The 24,346-nt window shown below is 43.1% G+C and overlaps 1 protein-coding gene across 1 annotated transcript in view; it reads right to left on the minus strand.

The window, feature by feature from the left end:
- LOC110537061 (ADAM metallopeptidase with thrombospondin type 1 motif, 6) overlaps positions 1-24,346 on the minus strand; it is a 130,587-nt gene that overhangs the window by 87,986 nt on the left and 18,255 nt on the right. Inside the window, exons 7-8 of the mRNA XM_036937044.2 lie at positions 15,680-15,825; positions 2,279-2,322 (exon numbers count right to left, since the gene is read on the minus strand). Of these exons, the coding sequence (XP_036792939.2) occupies positions 2,279-2,322; positions 15,680-15,825 (190 nt within the window). The remainder of the gene's footprint in view (positions 1-2,278; positions 2,323-15,679; positions 15,826-24,346) is intronic.

Genomic DNA, 24,346 nt, shown 5'->3' on the forward strand with positions numbered 1-24,346 from the left:
ACAGAACAGAGAGCAGAGAGCAGAGAACGGAGAAGAGATAAGAGAACAGAGAACAGAACAGAGAGCAGAGAACAGAGAGCAGAGAAAATAACAGAACAGAGAGCAGAGAGCAGAGAAAAGATCAGAACAGAGAGCAGAGAAAAGATCAGAACAGAGAAAACAGAGAAACGCCACCTGGTCTCTCTGACCTGTCTTTCCTTGCCTCCAGGCCACAGAACAGAGAGCAGAGAGCAGAGAACGGAGAAGAGATAAGAGAACAGAGAACAGAACAGAGAGCAGAGAACAGAGAACAGAGACAAGAACAGAACAGAACAGAGAGCAGAGAAAAGAACAGAGAACAGAGAGCAGAGAACAGAGAAAAGAACAGAACAGAGAAAAGAACGGAACAGAGAGCAGAGAGCAGAGAAAATAACAGAACAGAGAGCAGAGAACAGAGAAAAGAACAGAACAGAGAACAGAGAACAGAGAACAGAGAACAGAGAAAAGAACAGAACAGAGAGCAGAAAAAAACAGAACAGAAAACAGAGAAAAGAACAGAACAGAGAACAGAGAACAGATCAGAGAACAGAGAAAAGAACAGAAGAGAGCAGAGAACAGAAAGCAGAGAACAGAGAAAAGAACAGAACAAAGAGCAGAGAAAATAACAGAACAGAGAGCGGAGAACAGAGAAAAGAACAGAACAGAGAATAGAGAAAAGAACAGAACAGAGAGCAGAGAACAGAAAACAGAGAAAAGAACAGAACAGAGAGCAGAGAACAGAAAACAGAGAAAAGAACAGAACAGAGAGCAGAGAAAAGAACAGAACAGATAGCAGAGAACAGAGAAAAGAACAGAGCAAAGAGCAGAGAACAGAGAGCAGAGAACAGAGAAAAGAACAGAACAGAGAGCAGAGAAAAGAACAGAACAGAGAGCAGAGAGCAGAGAAAAGAACAGAACGGAGAGCAGAGAAAAGAACAGAACAGAACAGAGAACAGAGAAAAGAACAGAACAGAGAACAGAGAGCAGAGAAAATAACAGAACAGAGAGCAGAGAGAAGAGAAAAGAACAGAACAGAGAACAGAGAAAATAACAGAACAGAGAGCAGAGAGCAGAGAAAAGAACAGAACAGAGAGAACATAACAGGACAGAGAGCAGAGAAAAGAACAGGACAGAGAACAGAGAGAAGAGAAAAGAATAGAGAGAAGACAAAATAACAGAACAGAGAGCAGAGAAAATAACAGAACAGAGAGCAGAGAGCAGAGAACAGAGAACAGAGAAAAGGACAGAACCGAGAGCAGAGAAAAGAACAGAACAGAGAACAGAGAAAAGAACAGAACAGAGACCAGAGAACAGAGAAAAGAACAGAACAGAGAGCAGAGAAAATAACAGAACAGAGAGCAGAGAGCAGAGACCAGAGAAAAGAACAGAGCAAAGAGCAGAGAACAGAGAGCAGAGAACAGAGAAAAGAACAGAACAGAGAGCAGAGAAAAGAACAGAACAGAGAGCAGAAAGCAGAGAACAGATAAAAGAACAGAACAGAGAGCAGAGAGCAAGGAAAGAACATAACAGAGAGCAGAGAACAGAGAAAAGAACAGAACAGAGAACAGAGAAAAGAAAAGAACAGAGAACAGATAACAGAGAAAAGAACAGAACAGAGAGCAGAGAAAAGAACAGAACAGAGAACAGAGAAACGAACAGAACAGAGAACAGAGAAAAGAACAGAGAACAGATAAAATAACAGAGAGCAAAGAGCAGAGAGCAGAGAGCAGAGAAAAGAACAGAACAGAGAACAGAACAGAGAACAGAGAGCAGAGAAAAGAACAGAACAGAGAACAGAGAGAATAGAAAAGAACAGAACAGAGAACAGAGAAGAACAGAACAGAGAGCAGAGAGAAGAGAAAAGAACAGAACAGAGAGCAGAGAAAATAACAGAACAGAGAGCAGAGAGCAGAGAAAAGAACAGAACATAGAACAGAGAAAAGAACAGAACAGAGAGCAGAGAAAAGAACAGAACAGAGAACAGAGAAAAGAACAGAACAGAGAGCAGAGAAAAGAGAAAAGAACAGAACAGAGAGCAGAGAAAATAACAGAACAGAGAGCAGAGAGCAGAGAAAAGAACAGAACATAGAACAGAGAAAAGAACAGAACAGAGAGCAGAGAAAAGAACAGAACAGAGAACAGAGAAAAGAACAGAACAGAGAGCAGAGAAAAGAGAAAAGAACAGAACAGAGAGCAGAGAAAAGAAGAGAACAGAGCAGAGAGCAGAGAAAATAACAGAACAGAGAGCATTGCCACTCACCTAGAGTCCCACAGGGTTTGTTCTTGTAAGTGCAGATGTCGTACCTGAGGGAGAAAAAGAAGAGAGAAAAAAATATGAGACATGATTCTTCTGTCAGGCTCTCTCTAGTTCTATTCTATTCTACTATATTCTACTCTACTCTATCCTAGTCTATTTTACTATACTCTATCCAAGTCTATTATATTCTACTATACTCTATCCTAGTCTATTATATTCTACTCTACTCTATCCTAGTCTATTAAATTCTACTCTACTCTATCCTAGTCTATGATATTCTACTATATTCAACTCTACTCTATCCTAGTCTATTATATTCTACTCTACTCTATCCTAGTCTATTATATTCTACTATATTCTACTCTACTCTATCCTAGTCTATTATATTCTACTATATTCTACTCTACTCTATCCGAGTCTATTATATTCTACTCTACTCTATCCCAGTCTATTATATTCTACTCTACTCTATCCTAGTCTATTATATTCTACTCTACTCTATCCCAGTCTATTATATTCTACTCTACTCTATCCTAGTCTATTATATTCTACTCTACTCTATCCTAGTCTATTATATTATACTCTACTCTATCCTAGTCTATTATATTCTACTATATTCTACTCTACTCTATCCGAGTCTATTATATTCTACTCCACTCTATCCCAGTCTATTATATTCTACTCTACTCTATCCTAGTCTATTATATTCTACTATATTATACTCTACTCTATCCTAGTCTATTATATTCTACTCTACTCTATCCATGTCTATTATATTATACTCTACTCTATCCTAGTCTATTATATTCTACTATATTCTACTCTACTCTATCCTAGTCTATTATATTCTACTATATTCTACTCTACTCTATCCTAGTCTATTATATTCTACTATATTCTACTATACTCTATCCCAGTCTATTATATTCTACTCTGCTCTATCCCAGTCTATTATATTATACTCTACTCTATCCTAGTCTATTTTATTCTACTCTAAGCACCTCTGATGTTGAAATGGGGCATCTCGGGCAGTATTTGACCGTAGTTTGACTGTAGTTTTTATACTGCAACTGTCACGACTCCCACAGAAGGTGGCTCCCCTGCCTGTTCGGGCGGCGCTCGGTGGTCGTCGTCGCCGGTCTACTAGCTGCCACCAATCCCCTTTTCCTTTTCTGTTTGTTATGTCTTATTGGTTGCACCTGTCTCTTATTTTGTTTTTGATTCAGGACTATTTAAGCCTGTTAGGCCCGCCTGCTTTTGTGCGGGCTTGTTTTCTGTTAGCCAGGTTGTGCGTGTAGTGTTCCTGACCGTTTGTGCCCTGTGTTGGGTTGGACATTTGTGTGATTATTTTGCCTGTTGTTTTGGGCGTTAGCATTGGAAACCGGAATAAAGTCCGGTTTCCCCAGTATCCTCTGCTCTCTGCATTTGACTCCGCACCCACCACTCCAGGCGTTGTGACAGCAACAGATTAGTCAAATCATGAAGGTTTGTCCTTCTATAAATGTATTTAAATGTCAACCAGCTAACACACAGGCAGGCAGGCAGGTAGGCAGAGAGCAACACAGTATTTGAAGTCTATTAAGACCCTGCTGTGTCCCTGTTGTAGCCCTCTCACTCTGTCTGTCTGTCTGTCCCTCCGTCCTCCCATTTATTTGTCTGTCTCTCTTTCTCTGTCTATCTGATACAATACTAATCCAATCCAACGCAGGACAAACCCCTGAACGTTAAACAACACATCATACATTTACCAGTCATTCCTAAACTTTTCATCTACTAAAAACCCAATGACACTGCAAATAAAATGTTGTTTTGCCCCCCTCGGTCCGTCTCCCCTCCACCCCCCTGCCCTGGTAGACCGGTTCCAAACCCATGAGGTACGGACGGTCTCCAGGACAAATAGACTCCACCTCATTTACAAAATCTATTTATTTAGATTTATGTCCTTTAATTTCCCCATGGGTTTCTCAAACACCACGGGCCACGTTCCAAACTAGACACACTGTGGCCATCAAACCCAGAACCTAATAAAGCAACAACAGCGAGGAAAGGAGAGGTCACTATGTATAGCACAGTGCCTAGAGGGATGAGCTGGACCTGTACCATACATAACCTCCTCAGGGATAATGACTGTAACGACGGCAGAACAAGATAACCATAAGAACATAGGAAAGAGAGAGAGCGAGAGAGAGAGAGATGTATTATTTTATTGCAATGTATATTGTATACATTATTGCTTTGGTAATAGTTGGTTTTTCATGCAAATGAAGCAGCTTGAATTTGAGAGAGAGAGAGAGCGAGAGCGAGAGCGAGAGAAAGGGGAGCGGAGATAGAGAGACAGAAATAGACATACAGACAGGATAGTGAAGGATAGGTCACTATCATTCCTAGAAGGATGAGCTATCAGAACAGACCGTCCACCTCAAGGATAATGTCTCTTCCTTATGTTTCTGACTGACCACAACCAGACCGCAACCACAGGATACCAACGCCATGACAACCTCTGCCATGAACACTTCTACTATGACATCATGCTTGCTGTGTGCTCACTGTAACCACAGTCTGCGCTCTGCAGGGTGAACCAACCTCACATTGCACGCTTAGAAGTTTAATTTAATTTTAATTTAACCTTTATTTTAAATTAACAGGCAACTCAATGAAGAACAAATGATTATTTACAAAGACCGCCTGGCAGAAGTTGAGTTTGGGAGTACAGTATGCAATTAATATACTGTTATCAGCCATACAGAAGTAGGATCTTAATTTGATCACTCTTGTGTTGCTGAAAATGTTCATGCACAGCAGGAAATGCAAGCTAGTAGTGTATTCAAGGTTTAAAAAGGCTTCTAAAGTTTGTAATTTCTACTTTAAAATCTCAGACTTGATTTTTCCTAACAAAAAATGTATCAACCCCTACAAAAAAAATTAATTAATTTTAATCCACATAATCATTCACATTTCCTGTTGCTGCAGGATTATTTTCCTGCTGTAGCAAACTGGCTCAAATGAAGATCCTACATCTGTATACACATCAATACTGACTTAGTAGTGACAGAGCCTCCAATGCAATACACAAATATCTGTTAAAAACAGTAAGCACACAGCTGAAACAAGGAGATGGAGATCTATGATAAACTGCATGGCCTAGGGCAAACCTCATCAAAATCACTCATCGTCTTGGCTAGGTATTATCTCTAACCCAGATTACCCAGAGACCCAAAAGGGCAAAGAGCTGACCTGTAACATGACCCCTGATGAGGAGGAAGGCGAGGGGTAGGGTAGGGGAGAGGTTGCTGGTTCAAATCCGTGATCAGACTACGTGAAAAATCTGCCAATGTGCCCTTTAGCAAGGCACTTAACGCAAATGTCTCCTGTAAGCTGCTTTGGATAAGAGTGTCTGCTAAATTACTAAAATGTAGATAGTAGGTAAGGCTTAACATGCCAAATATCTCCAATGTTACTGACAGTAGTTGGGAGCCTTAGAAGTTATGCTGCCATTGTGATGCCAGAAGGCTACTGAAGGGGTTTTATGGAGTGCTTGCTGTTTTCAGCTGTCTGTTGTGTCTGTATTTATCGAAGAACTGGTCTGTACTGGTAAACTTACATCACATCAGCCTTCTGCTGCTACAGGGACTGGTCTGTACTGGTAAACTTACATCACATCAGCCTTCTGCTGCTACAGGGAATGGTCTGTACTGGTAAACTTACATCACATCAGCCTTCTGCTGCTACAGGGACTGGTCTGTACTGGTAAACTTACATCACATCAGCCTTCTGCTGCTACAGGGACTGGTCTGTACTGGTAAACTTACATCACATCAGCCTTCTACTGCTACAGGGAATGGTCTGTACTGGTAAACTTACATCACATCAGCCTTCTGCTGCTACAGGGACTGGTCTGTACTGGTAAACTTACATCACATCAGCCTTCTGCTGCTACAGGGACTGGTCTGTACTGGTAAACTTACATCACATCAGCCTTCTACTGCTACAGGCCTCTCCAGCGTGTGTCTGATGCTAAACCAACACTAGCTGCTAGCCGTTCACTAAAGCCTTTTGTTGTATGCACAGGGAATGCTGTACGCTGCTTACAGAGTTCAGACATGTTCAGTGACTGTGTTTGTATTATAGGCCCTCTACAACATCTCATTATTGTATGAGAGAGCTCAATGTCATTGAAGAATCCATAGACTCTAACCACTTCCGGGAAAATTGGAAAACACTAAACAAACAACAACACAAATAATGATCTATCCAAAATGGAGATGTATGGGTAAACCACTTCTCCAATCTTTTTGACTCTATAACAATGAACAATGAACAAACAGCAAAAACATATACATGATCAAATACAAATCTTAGAATCAACTATTAAAGACTACCAGAACCCACTGGATTCTCCAATTACCTTGAATGAGCTACAGGACAAAATAAAAACTCTCCAACCCAAAAAGGCATGTGGTGTTGATGGTATATGAAATGAATGAATGGCAATGAAATTATCAAATATACAGACAACAAATTCCAATTAGCTATACGAAAACTCTTTAACATCATCCTTAGCTCTGGCATCTTTCCCGGTATTTGGAACCAAGGACTGATCACCCCAATCCACAAAAGTGGAGACAAATTTGACCCTAATAGCTACCGTGGGATATGCGTCAACAGCAACCTTGGGAAAATCCTCTGCATTATCATTAACAGCAGACTCGTACATTTCCTCAGTGAAAACAATGTACTGAGCAAATGTCAAATGGAATTTTTACCAAATTACCGTACAACAGACCACCCTGCACACCCTAATTGACATAAAAACAAAACAAAACAAATTCAAAGTCTTCTCATGCTTTGTTTCTAGGTTAGACTACTGCAATGCTCTACTTTCCGGCTACTCGGATAAAGCACTAAATAAACTTCAGTTAGTGCTAAATACGACTGCTAGAATCCTGACTAGATTGGTCCTGCCGAACATACGTACACGTACGCTACGGTCACAAGACGCAGGCCTCCTAATTGTCCCTAGAATTTCTAAGCAAACAGCTGGAGGCAGGGCTTTCTCCTATAGAGCTCCATTTTTATGGAATGGTCTGCCTACACATGTGAGAGACGCAAACTCGGTCTCACCTTTAAGTCTTTACTGAAGACTCATCTCTTCAGTGGGTCATATGATTGAGTGTAGTCTGGCCCAGGAGTGTGAGGGTGAACGGAAAGGCTCTGGAGCAACGAACCGCCCTTGCTGTCTCTGCCTGGCCGGTTCCCCTCTTTCCACTGGGATTCTCTGCCTCTAACCCTATTACAGGGGCTGAGTCACTGGCTTACTAGGGCTCTTTCATACAGTCCCTAGGAGGGGTGCGTCACTTAAGTGGGTTGAGTCACTGACGTGATCTTCCTGTCTGGGTTGGCGCCCCCCCTTGGGTTGTGCTGTGGCGGAGATCTTTGTGGGCTATACTCGGCCTTGTCTCAAGATGGTAAGTTGGTGGTTGAAGATATCCCTCTAGTGGTGTGGGGGCTGTGCTTTGGCAAAGTGGGTGGGGTTATATCCTTCCTGTTTGGCCCTGTCCGGGGGTGTCATCGGATGGGGCCACAGTGTCTCCTGACCCCTCCTGTCTCAGCCTCCAGTATTTATGTGTGCAGTAGTTTATGTGTCGGGGGGCTAGGGTCAGTTTGTTATATCTGGAGTACTTCTCCTGTCCTATCCGGTGTCCTGTGTGAATTTAAGTATGCTCTCTCTAATTCTCTCTTTCTTTCTCTCTCTCGGAGGACCTGAGCCCTAGGACCATGCCTCAGGACTACCTGACATGATGACTCCTTGCTGTCCCCACTCCACCTCCAGTTTCAAATGTTCTGCCTGTGATTATTATTATTTGACCATGCTGGTCATTTATGAACATTTGAACATCTTGGCCATGTTCTGTCATAATCTCCACCCGGCACAGCCAGAAGAGGACTGGCCACCCCACATAGCCTGGTTCCTCTCTAAGTTTCTTCCTAGGTTTTGGCCTTTCTAGGGAGTTTTTCCTAGCCACCGTGCTTCTACACCTGCATTGCTTGCTGTTTGGGGTTTTAGGCTGGGTTTCTGTACAAAACTTTGAGATATCAGCTGATGTACGAAGGGCTATAAAAATACTTTATTTGGATTTGTTGATTTAAAAAAAGCCTTGGAGTCAATTTGGCATGAGGGTCTGCTATACAAATTGATGGAAAGTGGTGTTGGGGGAAAAACATACAACATTATAAAATCCATGTACACAAACAACAAGTGTGCGGTTAAAATAGGCAAAAAACACACATTTCTTCCCACAGGGCCGTGGGGTGAGACAGGGATGCAGTTTAAGCCCCACCCTCTTCAACATATATATCAACAAATTGGCGCGGACACTAGAAAAGTCTGCAGTACCCGGCCTCACCCAATTAGAATCTGAAGTCAAATGTCTACTGTTTGCTGATGATCTGGTGCTTCTGTCACCAACCAAGGAGGGCCTACAGCAGCATCTAGATATTCTGCACAGATTCTGCCAGACCTGGGCCCTGACAGTAAATCTCAGTAAGACCAAAATAATGGTGTTCCAAAAAAGGTCCAGTCGCCAGGACCACAAATACAAATTACATCTAGACACCGTTGCCCTAGAGCACACAAAAAACTATACATACCTTGGCCTAAACATCAGTGCCGCAGGTAACTTCCACAAAGCTGTGAATGATCTGAGAGACAAGGCAAGAAGGGCATTCTATACCATCAAAAGGAACATAAAATTCAACATACCAATTAGGATCTGGCTAAAAATACTTGAATCAGTTAAAGAACCCATTGCCCTTTATGGTTGGGAGGTCTGGGGTCCGCTCACCAACCAAGAATTCACAAAATGGGACAAACACCAAATTGAGACTCTGCATGCAGAATTCTGCAAAAACATCCTCAGTGTACAATGTAGAACACCAAATAATGCATGCAGAGCAGAATTGGGCCGATACCCGCTAATTATCAAAATCCAGAAAGGAGCTGTTCAGTTCTCCATCCACCTAAAAGGAAGCGATTCCCAAACCTTCCATAACAAAGCCATCACCTACAGAGAGATGAACCTGGAGAAGAGTCCACTAAGCAAGCTGGTCCTGGAACTCTGTACACAAACACAAACACACCCCACAGAGCCCCAGGACAGCAACACAATTATGAGAAAACAAAAAGATAATTAATTACTTGACACACTGGAAAGAATTAACAAAAAAACAGAGCAGACTAGAATTCTATTTGGCCCTAAACAGAGAGTACACAGTGGCAGAATACCTGACCACTGTCACTGACCCAAACCGAAGGAAAGGTTTGACTATGTACAGACTCAGTGAGCATAGCCTTGACATTGAGAAAGGCCACTGTAGGCAGACCTGGCTCTCAAGAGAAGACGGGCTATGTGCACACTGCCCACAAAATGAGGTGGAAACTGAGCTGCACTTCCTAACCTCCTGCCCAAATTATGACCATATTAGAGACACATATTTCCCTCAGATTACACAGATCCACAAAGAATTCAAAAACAAACCCGATTTTGATAAACTCCCATATTTACTTGGTGAAATACATCACAGCAGCAAGATTTGTGACCTGTTGCCACAATAAAAGGTTAACCAGTGAAGAACAAACACCATTGTAAATACAACCCGTATTTATGTTTATTTATTTTCCCTTTTGTACTTTAACCATTTGTACATCGTTACAACACTGTATATATACATAATAAGACATTTGTAATGTCTTTAATCTATTTGAACTTCTGTGAGTGTAATGTTTACTGTTCATTGTTATTGTTTATTTCACTTTTGTATATTATCTACCTCACTTGCTTTGGCAATGTTAACATGTGTTTCCCATGCCAATAAAGCCCCTTGAATTGAATTGAATAGATAGATAGATAGATAGATAGATAGATAGATAGATAGATAGATAGATAGATAGATAGATAGATAGATAGATAGATAGATAGATAGATAGATAGATAGAAAGAGAAAGAGTGAATCAGAACTTTGTTAGGGCCTGAGTATAATGGGACATCAAGTTGTGTGTAGGCGATGAGATGAGCTGTGCTGAGCGTCAGGATGCTAACATGCATCTATAAATAGTTAATGATGGACCCAGGAAGCTTTCATTAACCACTGTGTCTGCTAGAAAATCCCCCCATTCCCTGATGGAATCCACCTAAAGAAAGAGCACAGCGATTTTAAGACTGTTTACGTTAGCAACGCGCAGCCTTACTGTGTGGCCATTACATTTATGACTAAAGATATCCCTGGAAAAATATCAGGTTAAAAAGGGGTTTTATGAGACGATGAGTGATTTTGATGAGGGTTGCCCTCGGCCATGCAATTTATCATAGAACTACACTATCTATACTAAAGTATGTGGAAACCCTTTCAAATGAGTGGATTGGGCTCTTTCAGCACCCCTTCAAATGAGTGGATTGGGCTATTTCAGCACCCCTTCAAATGAGTGGATTGGGCTATTTCAGCACCCCTTCAAATGAGTGGATTGGGCTATTTCAGCCATGCTCGATGCTGACAGGTGTATCAAATCCAGCACACAGCCATGCAATCTCCCTATATAAACATTAGTAGTAAAATGGCTCAGCGACGTTCAACGTGGCACTGTCATAGGATGCCACCTTTCCAACAAGTCAGTTTGTCAAATTTGTGCCCAGCTAGAGCTGCCCTGGTCAACTGTAAGTGCTGTCTCAGCCGCAAAGTGGGAGGGCACACAAGGGTCTCTGGAAGTGACGTCAGCACAAGAACTGTTCATCAGAAGCTTCATGAAATGGGTTTCTATGGCAGAGCAGCCACACACAAGCTTAAGATCACCATGCGCCATGCCAAGCGTGGGCTGAAGTGGTGTAAAGCTCGCCACCATTGGACTCTGGAGCAGTGGAAAAGTGTTCTCTGGAGTGATGAATCACACTTCACCATCTGGAACACCGACGGACGTATCTTGGTTTGGAGGATGCCAGCAGAACGTTACATAGTGGCAAATGTCAAGTTTGGTGGAGGAGGAATAATGATTTGGGGCTGTTTTTCATGGTTCGGGCTAGGCCCCGTAGTTCTAGTGAAGGGAAATTTTAACGCTACAGCATACAATGACATTCTACAGGATTCTGTGATTCCAACTTGTGGCAACAGCTAGGGGAAGGCCCTTTCCTGTTTTAGCATGACAATGCTACAGAAAACGAGGTCCATACAGATGGTTTGTCGAGATCGGTTTGAAAGAACTTGACTGGCCTGCACAGAGCCCTGACCTCAAGCCCATCGAACACCTTTGGGATGAATTGTAAAGCCGACTGAGAGCCAGGCCTAATAGCCAAACATCAGTGCCCAACCTCACTAATGCTCTTGTGGCTGAATGGAAGCAAGTCCCTGCAGCAATGTTCCAACATCTAGTAGAAAGCCTTCCCAGAAGAGCCCATGATTTTGGAATACTATTGGTAATGTAGTGTGTGACTATCTCCTTTCCGTCCTTTTCAAGAAGTTCCAAAAGAATAAAGACATTACTGATGTCATATTATGTGTTACAGTGTTGTAACGATGTACAAATGGTTAAAGTACAAAAGTGAAAATAAATAAACATAACTATGGGTTGTATTTACAATGGTGTTTGTGCTTCACTGGTTAACCTTTTCTTGTGGCAACAGGTCACAAATATTGCTGCTGTGATGGCACACTGTGGTATTTCACCCAGTAGATATGGGAGTTTATCAAAATTGGGTTTGCTTTTCGAAATTCTTTGTGGATCTGTGTAATCTGAGGGAAACACAGTATGTGTCTCTAATATGGTCATAATTTGGGCAGGAAGTTAGGAAGTGCAGCTCAGTTTCCACCTCATTTTGATGGCAGTGTGCACCTAGCCTGTCTTTTCTTGAGAGCCAGGTCTGACTACGGCAGCCTTTCTCAATAGCAAGGATATCCTCACTGAGTATGTACATAGTCAAAGCTATCTTTAGGTTTGGGTCAGTCACAGTGGTCAGGTATTCTGCCACTGTGTACTCTCTGTTTAGGGCCAAATAGCATTCTAGTCTGCTCTGTTTTTTTGTTAATTCTTTCCAATGTGTCAAGTAATTATCTTTTTGTTTTCTCATGATTTGGTTGGGTCTAATTATGTTGCTGTCCTGGGGCTCTGTGGGGTGTGTTTGTGTTTGTGAACAGAGCCCCAGGACCAGCTTGCTTAGGGGACTCTTCACTGTAGGTGATGGCTTTGTTATGGAAGGTTTGGGAATCGCTTCCTTTTAGGTAGTTGTAGAATTTGACAGCTCTTTCCTGGATTTTGATCATTAGCGGGTATCGGCCTAATTCAGCTCTGCATGTATATTTGGTGTTCTACATTGTACACAGAGGATATTTTTGCAGAATTCTGCATGTAGTCTCAATTTGGTGTTTGTCCCATTTTGTGAATTCTTGGTTGGTGAGAGGACCCCAGACCTCACAACCATAAAGGGCAATGGGTTCTATTTTTTACCTCTCTCTCTCTCTCTCTTTCCTTCCTTCCTTCCTTCCTTCCTTCCTTCCTTCCTTCCTTCCTTCCTTCCTTCCTTCCTTCCTTCCTTCCTTCCTTCCATCCATCCATCCATCCATCTATCTATCTATCTATCTATCTATCTATCTATCTATCTATCATCTCTCTCTCTCTCTCTCTCTCTCTCTCTCTCTCTCTCGCTCTCTCTCTCTCTCTCTGTCTCTCATACAATAATGAGATGTTGTAGAGGGCCTATAATACAAACACAGTCACTGAACATCACTGAACTCTGTAAGCAGCGTACAGCATTCCCTGTGCATACAACAAAAGGCTTTAGTGAACGGCTAGCAGCTAGTGTTGGTTTAGCATCAGACACACGCTGGAGAGGCCTGTAGCAGTAGAAGGCTGATGTGATGTAAGTTTACCAGTACAGACCAGTCCCTGTAGCAGCAGAAGGCTGATGTGATGTAAGTTTACCAGTACAGACCAGTCCCTGTAGCAGCAGAAGGCTGATGTGATGTAAGTTTACCAGTACAGACCAGTACCTGTAGCAGCAGAAGGCTGATGTGATGTAAGTTTACCAGTACAGACCAGTCCCTGTAGCAGCAGAAGGCTGATGTGATGTAAGTTTACCAGTACAGACCAGTCCCTGTAGCAGTAGAAGGCTGATGTGATGTAAGTTTACCAGTACAGACCAGTCCCTGTAGCAGCAGAAGGCTGATGTGATGTAAGTTTACCAGTACAGACCAGTCCCTGTAGCAGCAGAAGGCTGATGTGATGTAAGTTTACCAGTACAGACCAGTCCCTGTAGCAGCAGAAGGCTGATGTGATGTAAGTTTACCAGTACAGACCAGTCCCTGTAGCAGCAGAAGGCTGATGTGATGTAAGTTTACCAGTACAGACCAGTCCCTGTAGCAGCAGAAGGCTGATGTGATGTAAGTTTACCAGTACAGACCAGTCCCTGTAGCAGCAGAAGGCTGATGTGATGTAAGTTTACCAGTACAGACCAGTACCTGTAGCAGCAGAAGGCTGATGTGATGTAAGTTTACCAGTACAGACCAGTCCCTGTAGCAGCAGAAGGCTGATGTGATGTAAGTTTACCAGTACAGACCAGTACCTGTAGCAGCAGAAGGCTGATGTGATGTAAGTTAAATAAAACCCCTTCAGTAGCCTTCTGACATCACAATGGCAGCATAACTTCTAAGGCTCCCAACTACTGTCAGTAACATTAGAGAAGTTTGGCATGTTAAGCCTTACCTACTATCTACATTTTAGTAATTTAGCAGACACTCTTATCCAAAGCAGCTCATTGGTCACCATAGCAACATAAACCTGTAGCACGCGCTCCAGCAGGTATATTTCACTGGTCATCCCCAAATCCAACACCTCCTTTGGCCGCCTTTCCTTCCAGTTCTCTGCTGCCAATGATTGGAACGAATTGCAAGTTGGAGACTTATATCTCCCTCACTAACTTTAAGCATCAGCTCTCAGAGCAGCTTACCGATCGTTGCAGCTGTACACAGCCCATCTGTAAATAGCCCATCCAACCAACTACCTACCTCATCCCATATTTGTTTTTGTTTTCTGCTATTTTGCACACCAGTGTTTCTACTTGCACATCATCATCTGCACATCTATCACTCCAGTGTTAATTTGCTAAATTGTAATTACTTCATCCCTATTGGCCTATTTATTTCCTTACTTCCGTACTTCATTTGCGCACACTGTATACAGATTTTTCTATTTTTTTTTCAGATTTTTCTATTGTGTTATTGACTGTACTTTTGTTTATCCCATGTGTAACTCAGTGTTGTTTTTGTCGCTCTGCTTTGCTTTATCTTGGCCAGGTCGCAGTTGTAAATGAGAACTTGTTCTCAACTGCCCTACCTGGTTAAATAAAGGGGAAATAAAAATAAACAAATAAAAAGCAACTTACAGGAGAAATGTGCATTAAGTGCCTTGCTAAAGGGCACATTGGCAGATTTTTCATGTATTCTGATCGGGGATTTGAACCAGCAACCTTTCGGCGACTGGCCCAAAGCTCTTAAGCACTAGGTTACCTGCCACCCCTATCTTTATGTCACTACTATGGATGGTTCAGGACTCTGAAAAGGAGCTGGAGAACGTTACTTGACAGACAAACAACTAAAGTAAACTAGCACTAGTCTAACATTAGTAGAAAACCTGGTTTGTACACAACCAGGCAAGGAGAGACAAAAGCAGGGCTTTAACCCATGTCATTTAACCCACAAAACAACAACCCCCCTGCAGTCAAAATAAGTAAGGAATACACATGTTAGCTGCTAGGTTATGTGGTCAAAACAGCTCAGGCAACAATTTAGCCAATAGCAGGTAATGAAATAGATTTTGCTGCAGCAAGGTTACCATGCATTAATGTAGTATGACTGGTATGACAGAGAGGATAGTTTCCCGTTGTCAGTAGCTGTAAGAGGTACAGTACAGTAGGTACTACATACAGACTGAAGCCAGTAATAGATATGAGTAATGACTTGGCTGTGTGTTTCAAAGTTACTGTAGTGTTCTGTCTGTGTAATGCCAACGCAGCACAGAGTTGGAAGGACAGAGTCGGAAGGTGGAAGGACTTCTAAAGTAGGACTGCTAAAGTATTTAAGTAAACATGCTCTCATTGTCCAATGAGTCATCTAAATAAATGTTTGGTCAAGAAGAGTAAGAGACGAACAGTAAGCTAAATAATGACACACTCTTACCACTGGAATAATAATAACAGCATGAAAGTGTGTGTGTGTGTGTGTGTGTGTGTGTGTGTGTGTGTGTGTGTGTGTGTGTGTGTGTGTGTGTGTGTGTGAGAAGTTGGAAAGTAGAACCTTTCCCCCATCCAGGTCTCTGTTCTTCCCCCAGAGGGTAACAGGTCAGATAGAAAGAGAAGAGATTCCTACCTTGTGATGAGGACAGCGTTGTCATGGTGAGCCATGCCGTTCTCCGGGATGCTGTTCCCATCTCCTTGGTGACTGAGGATAGACTTCTGCCACTTACAGAAGCTGTCTAGAGACTTGTCTGCATGGTGGTTGATCTCCAGGTTGGGCTGGATAGAACATACAGCACACATTACAAAACAGTCTGAACACACAACCCAGAACAGTCTGAACACATCCACAACCCAGAACAGTCTGAATCCACAACCCAGAACAGTCTGAACACATCCATAACCCAGAACAGTCTGAACACATCCACAACCCAGAACAGTCTGAACACATCCACAACCCAGAACAGTCTGAATACATTCACGACCCAGAACAGTCTGAACACATCCACAACCCAGAACAGTCTGAACACATCCACAACCCAGAACAGTCTGAACACATCCACAACCCAGAACAGTCTGAATACATCCACAACCCAGAACAGTCTGAACACATCCACAACCCAGAACAGTCCGAACACATCCACAACCCAGAACAGTCTGAACACATCCACAACCCAGAACAGTCTGAACACATCCACAACCCAGAACAGTCTGAATACATCCACGATCCAGAACAGTCTGAACACATCCACAACCCAGAACAGTCCGAACACATCCACAACCCAGAACAGTCTGAATTCACAACCCAGAACAGTCTGAACACATCCACAACCCAGAACAGTCTGAACACATCCACAACCCAGAACAGTCTGAATACAGCCACAACCCAGAACAGTCTGAACACATCCACAACCCAGAACAGTCTGAATTCACAACCCAGAACAGTCTGAATCCACAACCCAGAACAGTCTGAACACATCCACAACCCAGAACAGTCTGAATCCACAACCCAGAACAGTCTGAACACATCCACAACCCAGAACAGTCTGAACACATCCACAACCCAGAACAGTCTGAACACCTCCACAACCCAGAACAGTCTGAACACGTCCACAACCCAGAACAGTCTGAATACATCCACAACCCAGAACAGTCTGAACACATCCACAACCCAAAACAGTCTGAATTCACAACCCAGAACAGTCTGAATCCACAACCCAGAACAGTCTGAACACATCCACAACCCAGAACAGTCCGAACACATCCACAACCCAGAACAGTCCGAACACATCCACCACCCAGAACAGTCTGAATACATCCACGACCCAGAACAGTCTGAACACATCCACAACCCAGAACAGTCTGAACACATCCACAACCCAGAACAGTCTGAATACATCCACAACCCAGAACAGTCTGAACACATCCACAACCCAGAACAGTCTGAATCCACAACCCAGAACAGTCTGAACACATCCATAACCCAGAACAGTCTGAACACATCCACAACCCAGAACAGTCTGAACACATCCACAACCCAGAACAGTCTGAATACATTCACGACCCAGAACAGTCTGAACACATCCACAACCCAGAACAGTCTGAACACATCCACAACCCAGAACAGTCTGAACACATCCACAACCCAGAACAGTCTGAATACATCCACAACCCAGAACAGTCTGAACACATCCACAACCCAGAACAGTCCGAACACATCCACAACCCAGAACAGTCTGAACACATCCACAACCCAGAACAGTCTGAACACATCCACAACCCAGAACAGTCTGAATACATCCACGATCCAGAACAGTCTGAACACATCCACAACCCAGAACAGTCCGAACACATCCACAACCCAGAACAGTCTGAATTCACAACCCAGAACAGTCTGAACACATCCACAACCCAGAACAGTCTGAACACATCCACAACCCAGAACAGTCTGAATACAGCCACAACCCAGAACAGTCTGAACACATCCACAACCCAGAACAGTCTGAATTCACAACCCAGAACAGTCTGAATCCACAACCCAGAACAGTCTGAACACATCCACAACCCAGAACAGTCTGAATCCACAACCCAGAACAGTCTGAACACATCCACAACCCAGAACAGTCTGAACACATCCACAACCCAGAACAGTCTGAACACCTCCACAACCCAGAACAGTCTGAACACGTCCACAACCCAGAACAGTCTGAATACATCCACAACCCAGAACAGTCTGAACACATCCACAACCCAAAACAGTCTGAATTCACAACCCAGAACAGTCTGAATCCACAACCCAGAACAGTCTGAACACATCCACAACCCAGAACAGTCCGAACACATCCACAACCCAGAACAGTCCGAACACATCCACCACCCAGAACAGTCTGAATACATCCACGACCCAGAACAGTCTGAACACATCCACAACCCAGAACAGTCTGAACACATCCACAACCCAGAACAGTCTGAATACATCCACAACCCAGAACAGTCTGAACACATCCACAACCCAGAACAGTCCGAACACATCCACAACCCAGAACAGTCTGAATCCACAACCCAGAACAGTCTGAACACATCCACAACCCAGAACAGTCTGAACACATCCACAACCCAGAACAGTCTGAACACATCCACAACCCAGAACAGTCTGAATACATCCACAACCCAGAACAGTCTGAACACATCCACAACCCAGAACAGTCCGAACACATCCACAACCCAGAACAGTCTGAATCCACAACCCAGAACAGTCTGAACACATCCACAACCCAGAACAGTCTGAATACATCCACGATCCAGAACAGTCTGAACACATCCACAACCCAGAACAGTCCGAACACATCCACAACCCAGAACAGTCTGAATTCACAACCCAGAACAGTCTGAACACATCCACAACCCAGAACAGTCTGAACACATCCACAACCCAGAACAGTCTGAACACATCCACAACCCAGAACAGTCTGAATACATCCACAACCCAGAACAGTCTGAACACATCCACAACCCAGAACAGTCCGAACACATCCACAACCCAGAACAGTCTAAATCCACAACCCAGAACAGTCTGAACACATCCACAACCCAGAACAGTCCGAACACATCCACAACCCAGAACAGTCTGAATTCACAACCCAGAACAGTCTGAACACATCCACAACCCAGAACAGTCTGAACACATCCACAACCCAGAACAGTCTGAATACAGCCACAACCCAGAACAGTCTGAACACATCCACAACCCAGAACAGTCTGAATTCACAACCCAGAACAGTCTGAATCCACAACCCAGAACAGTCTGAACACATCCACAACCTAGAACAGTCTGAATCCACAACCCAGAACAGTCTGAACACATCCACAACCCAGAACAGTCTGAACACATCCACAACCCAGAACAGTCTGAATCCACAACCCAGAACAGTCTGAACACATCCACAACCCAGAACAGTCTGAATACATCCACAACCCAGAACAGTCTGAACACATCCACAACCCAGAACAGTCTGAATTCACAACCCAGAACAGTCTGAATCCACAACCCAGAACAGTCTGAACACATCCACAACCCAGAACAGTCCGAACACATCCACAACCCAGAACAGTCCGAACACATCCACCACCCAGAACAGTCTGAACACATCCACAACCCAGAACAGTCTGAACACATCCACAACCCAGAACAGTCTGAATACATCCACAACCCAGAACAGTCTGAACACATCCACAACCCAGAACAGTCTGAATACATCCACAACCTAGAACACACAACACAGTCTGAACACACAGAACCCAGCATTCCGACCAGAACAGGTTGAATTAAGATTAATGCAAGCCACTCAGACTGTCACTTAAATCTCCCATTGACATCAATGTATGAGTTATGGTTGAAGTTAGGATTGGTGTCACACCCTGACCCTAGAGAGCTTTTTATTCTCTATGTTGGTTAGGTCGGGGTGTGACTAAGGGTGGGTTATCTAGGTGAATATATATATCTATGTTGGCCTGGTATGGTTTCCAATCAGAGGCAGCTGTTTATCATTGTCTCTGATTGGGGATCATATTTAGGCAGCCATTTCCCCATTGTGCTTTGTGGGATCTTGTCTAGGTATAGTTGCCTGCGAGCACTTCATTGAGCTTCACATTTCGTTTAACGCTTTATTTGTTTTTTCTTTGAGTTTCTTTTCCTAATAAAGAGGACAGAAACATACCACGCTGCATCTTGGTCCAGTTATTATAACGATCATGACAATTGGGCCATCATAGTCAAAAGCATCAGTCGAAAACGATAGTATACAAGCTTATTAAAACCATGTCCACCATTTGACAGGATTCTGACATATCCGTTAAGATAATCCATATGATACATCTATGAAAGAATATTCTAATCATCAATATATTCATATTACACACTGGGAAAAACATATGGGGTTCAGTCTTAAAATTGAGAATGAATGAAGAGGTATTCATCTCTGCTGGAGTCCATCCTCTATAGACTGAGGCTAGATGTACAGTTCACTCTGTTTCTCCCATCAAATCTACACTATATAGATTGAATGTAAAAATCCTCAATCAAATCCCCCTGAGGGAAGAAGTCTGAGCTCATCTCCTGAGCTTTGTCTTTAGTGGTGGCAGACATATGGTAGATGCTTCCTATCCTCTCTCTTCTCTCTCTTCTCACTCTTCTACTCTGGTGTCCTCTTGTCTCATATTTTCAGTCCTCTTCTCTCTCACCTCTCTTTCATCCTTCTACTCTCTCTCCCAACTCTCTCCCAACTGTTTGGAATAACTATGTTATTGCATAGTAAGTAACCAAAACAGATACATTTTAACTGAGATTAGAGAAATAAATGTATGTTGATGTGGATAGAAAGAGAGGAACACAGAGAGAGGCCGAGAGATAACCAGGAAGACAGAGAGAATGAGAGAGATGTAAAGAGAAAGACGAAGACAGAGAGAGAGAGAGAGAGAGAGAGAGAGGCAGAGAGATAGAGAGAAAGAGGAAGACAGAGCGAGAGAGACAAAGACAGAGAGAGACAGAGAGAGAGAGAGAAGCAGAGAGATAGGCACATGATCATATCCGGTTGTGTCATTTCCGGTCACAACTTGCAGACTTGTTTACGTGTTGCTGTGCGTTTTGTTGCCAACCTTTGCTACCTGACAACTTTACGGTTTTTACTTTTTAATTACCGTTTATATTTTTAGTTTTTTCCTCACTCAACTTTTTTTCATTAAACTTTTTCACTCCGGACGCTTCATCTGGACGTGGTTTGTCAGGACCTCCACCAGCCGAAGCTAAGTAGTAACATTAACATGATGCCTTCTAATTCCAGTCGCTGTACTCATAATATAGAGGAGAATGATCGCCTTACGGCGAGGATAGCTGTGCTACAAGCCCAGCTTCAGACGCAATCGTTAGGCAAGGGTAATTTCAGTGTAGGAAAGGATGAAACAGCGTCTGTGCCACCAGTAAGTACAGATTGTAACGTTAGTATAAATCCCCTCGCACGGTCCCCGCAGGACAACTTTCTCATGGCTTCTGGAGGAAAATGCTGTAGGAATGCTCAACCGGTGTCGTTCATTTAGCCGACAGAAACTTTCAACTGGTTAAGCAGCGAGTCGGAGTCTGAGGCCAAGCCTTCTCTGGTCTTTTCTCCTCCCGTTACGGGGTCTGAGACGCCGAAGCTTCCCACCATCAGCTCTGACAAATTGAAAACCCTAGTCATTGGCGACTCCATTACCCGCAGTATTAGACTTAAAACAAATCATCCAGCGATCATACACTGTTTACCAGGGGGCAGGGCTACCGACGTTAAGGCTAATCTGAAGATGGTGCTGGCTTAAGCTAAAACTGGCGAGTGTAGAGAGTATAGAGATATTGTTATCCACGTCAGCACCAACGATGTTAGGATGAAACAGTCAGAGGTCACCAAGCGCAACATAGCTTCAGCGTGTAAATCAGCTAGAAAGACGTGTCGGCATCGAGTAATTGACTCTGGCCCCCTCCCAGTTAGGGGGAGTGATGAGCTCTACAGCAGTCTCACAACTCAATCGCTGGTTGAAACTGTTTTCTGCACCTCCCAAAAGATAGAATTTGTAGATAGTTGGCCCTTTTTCTGGGACTCACCCACAAACAGGACCAAGACTGGCCTGCTGAGGAGTGACGGACTCCATCCTAGCTGGAGGGGTGCTCTCATCTTATCTACCAACATAGACAGGGCTCTAACTCCTCTATCTCCACAATGGAATAGGGTGCAGGCCAAACAGCAGGTTGTTAGCCAGCCTGCCAGCTTAGTGGAGTCTACCACTAGCACAGTCAGTGTAGTCAGCTCAGCTATCCCCATTGAGACCGTGTCTGTGCCTTGACCTAGGTTGGGCAAAACTAAACATGGCGGTGTTAGCCTTAGCAATCTCACTAGGATAAAGACCTCCTCCATTCCTGCCATTATTGAAAGAGATCGTGATACCTCATATCTCAAAATAGGGCTACTTAATGTTAGATCCCTTACTTCAAAGGCAGTTATAGTCAATGAACTAATCACTGATCATAATCTTGATGTGATTGGCCTAACTGAAACATGGCTTAAGCCTGATGAATTTACTGGTTACACTAGTGACCATATCCCCCGTGAATCCCACAAAGGCGGAGGTGTTGCTAACATTTACGATAGCAAATTTCAATTTACAAAAAAACTAAAAATGGCATTTTCGTCTTTTGAGCTTCTAGTCATGAAATCTATGCAGCCTACTCAATCACTTTTTATAGCTACTGTTTACAGGCCTCCTGGGCCATATACAGCGTTCCTCAATGAGTTCCCTGAATTCCTATTGGACCTTGTAGTCATAGCAGATAATATTCTAATTTTTGGTGACTTTAATATTCACATGGAAAAGTCCACAGACCCAATCCAAAAGGCTTTTTGAGCCATCATCAACTCAGTGGGTTTTGTCCAACATGTCTCTGGACCTACTCACTGTCACAGTCATACTCTAGACCTAGTTTTGTCCCATGGAATAAATGTTGGGGATCTTAATGTTTTTTCTCATAATCCTGGACTATCGGACCACCATTTTATTACGTTTGCAATTGCAACAAATAATCTGCTCAGACCCCAACCAAGGAGCATCAAAAGTCGTGTTATAAATTCCCAAACAACACAAAGATTCCTTGATGCCCTTCCAGACCAGGCCTACCCAAGGACGTCAGAGGACAAAAATAAGTTCACCACCTAACTGAGGAACTCAATTTAACCTTGCGCAATACCCTAGATGCAGTTGCACCCCTAAAAACAAAAAACATTTGTCATAAGAAACTAGCTCCCTGGGATACAGAAAATACCCGAGCTCTGAAGCAAGCTTCCAGAAAATTGGAAATGGCACCACACCAAACTGGAAGTCTTCCGACTAGCTTTGAAAGACAGTACCGTGCAGTATCGAAGAGCCCTCCCTGCTGCTCGATCATCCTTTTTTTCCAACTTGAGGAAAATAAGAACAATCCTAAATGTATTTTTGATACTGTTGCAAAGCTAAGTAAAAAGCAGCATTCCCCAAGTATGGATGGCTTTCACTTCAGCAGTAATAAATTAATGAACTTCTTTGAGGATAAGATCATGATCATTAGAAAGCAAATTACGGACTCCTCTTTAAATCTGCGTATTCCTTCAAAGCTCAGTTGTCCTGAGTCTGCACAACTCTGCCAGGACCTAGGATCAAGAGAAACACTCAAGTGCTTTAGTACTATATCTCTTGACACAATGATGAAAATAATCATGGCCTCTAAACCTTCAAGCTGCATAGTGGACCCTATTCCAACTAAACTACTGAAAGAGCTGCTTCCTGTGCTTGGCCCTCCTATGTTGAACATAACAAACGGCTCTCTATCCACCGGATGTGTACCAAACTCACTAAAAGTGGTAGTAATAAAGCCTCTCTTGAAAAAGACAAACATTGACCCAGAAAATATAAAAAACTATTGGCCTATTTCGAATCTTCCATTCCTCTCAAAAAAATTAGAAAAGGCTGTTGCACAGCAACTCACTGCCTTCCTGAAGACAAACAATGTATACAACATGCTTCAGTCTGGTTTTAGACCCCATTATAGCACTGAGACTGCACTTGTGAAGGTGGTAAATGACCTTTTAATGGCATCAGACCGAGGCTCTGCATCTGTCCTCGTGCTCCTAGACCTTAGTGCTGCTTTTGATGCCATCGATCACCACATTCTTTTTGGAGAGATTGGAAACCCAAATTGGTCTACACGGACAAGTTCTGGCCTGGTTTAGATCTTATCTGTCGGAAAGATATCAGTTTGTCTCTGTGAATGGTTTGTCATCTGACAAATCAACTGTAAATGTCGGTGTTCCTCAAGGTTCCGTTTTAGGACAACTATTGTTTTCACTATATATTTTACCTCTTGGGGATGTCATTCGAAAACATAATGTTAACATTCACTGCTATGCGGATGACACACAACTGTACATTTCAATGAAACATGGTGAAGCCCCAAAATTGCCCTTGCTAGAAGCCTGTGTGTCAGACATAAGGAAGTGGATGGCTGCAAACGTTCTACATTTAAACTCGGACAAAACAGAGATGCTTGTTCTATGTCCCAAGAAACAAAGAGATCTTCTGTTGAATCTGACAATTAATCTTGATGGTTGTACAGTCGTCTCAAATAAAACTGTGAAGGACCTCGGCGTTACTCTGGACCCTGATCTCTCTTTTGACGAACATATCAAGACTGTTTCAAGGACAGCTTTTTTCCATCTACGTAACATTGCAAAAATCAGAAACT

The sequence above is a fragment of the Oncorhynchus mykiss genome, chromosome 12 (assembly GCF_057628025.1).
Source record: "Oncorhynchus mykiss isolate SJ-2025 chromosome 12, ASM5762802v1, whole genome shotgun sequence".
NCBI lineage: Eukaryota > Metazoa > Chordata > Actinopteri > Salmoniformes > Salmonidae > Oncorhynchus > Oncorhynchus mykiss.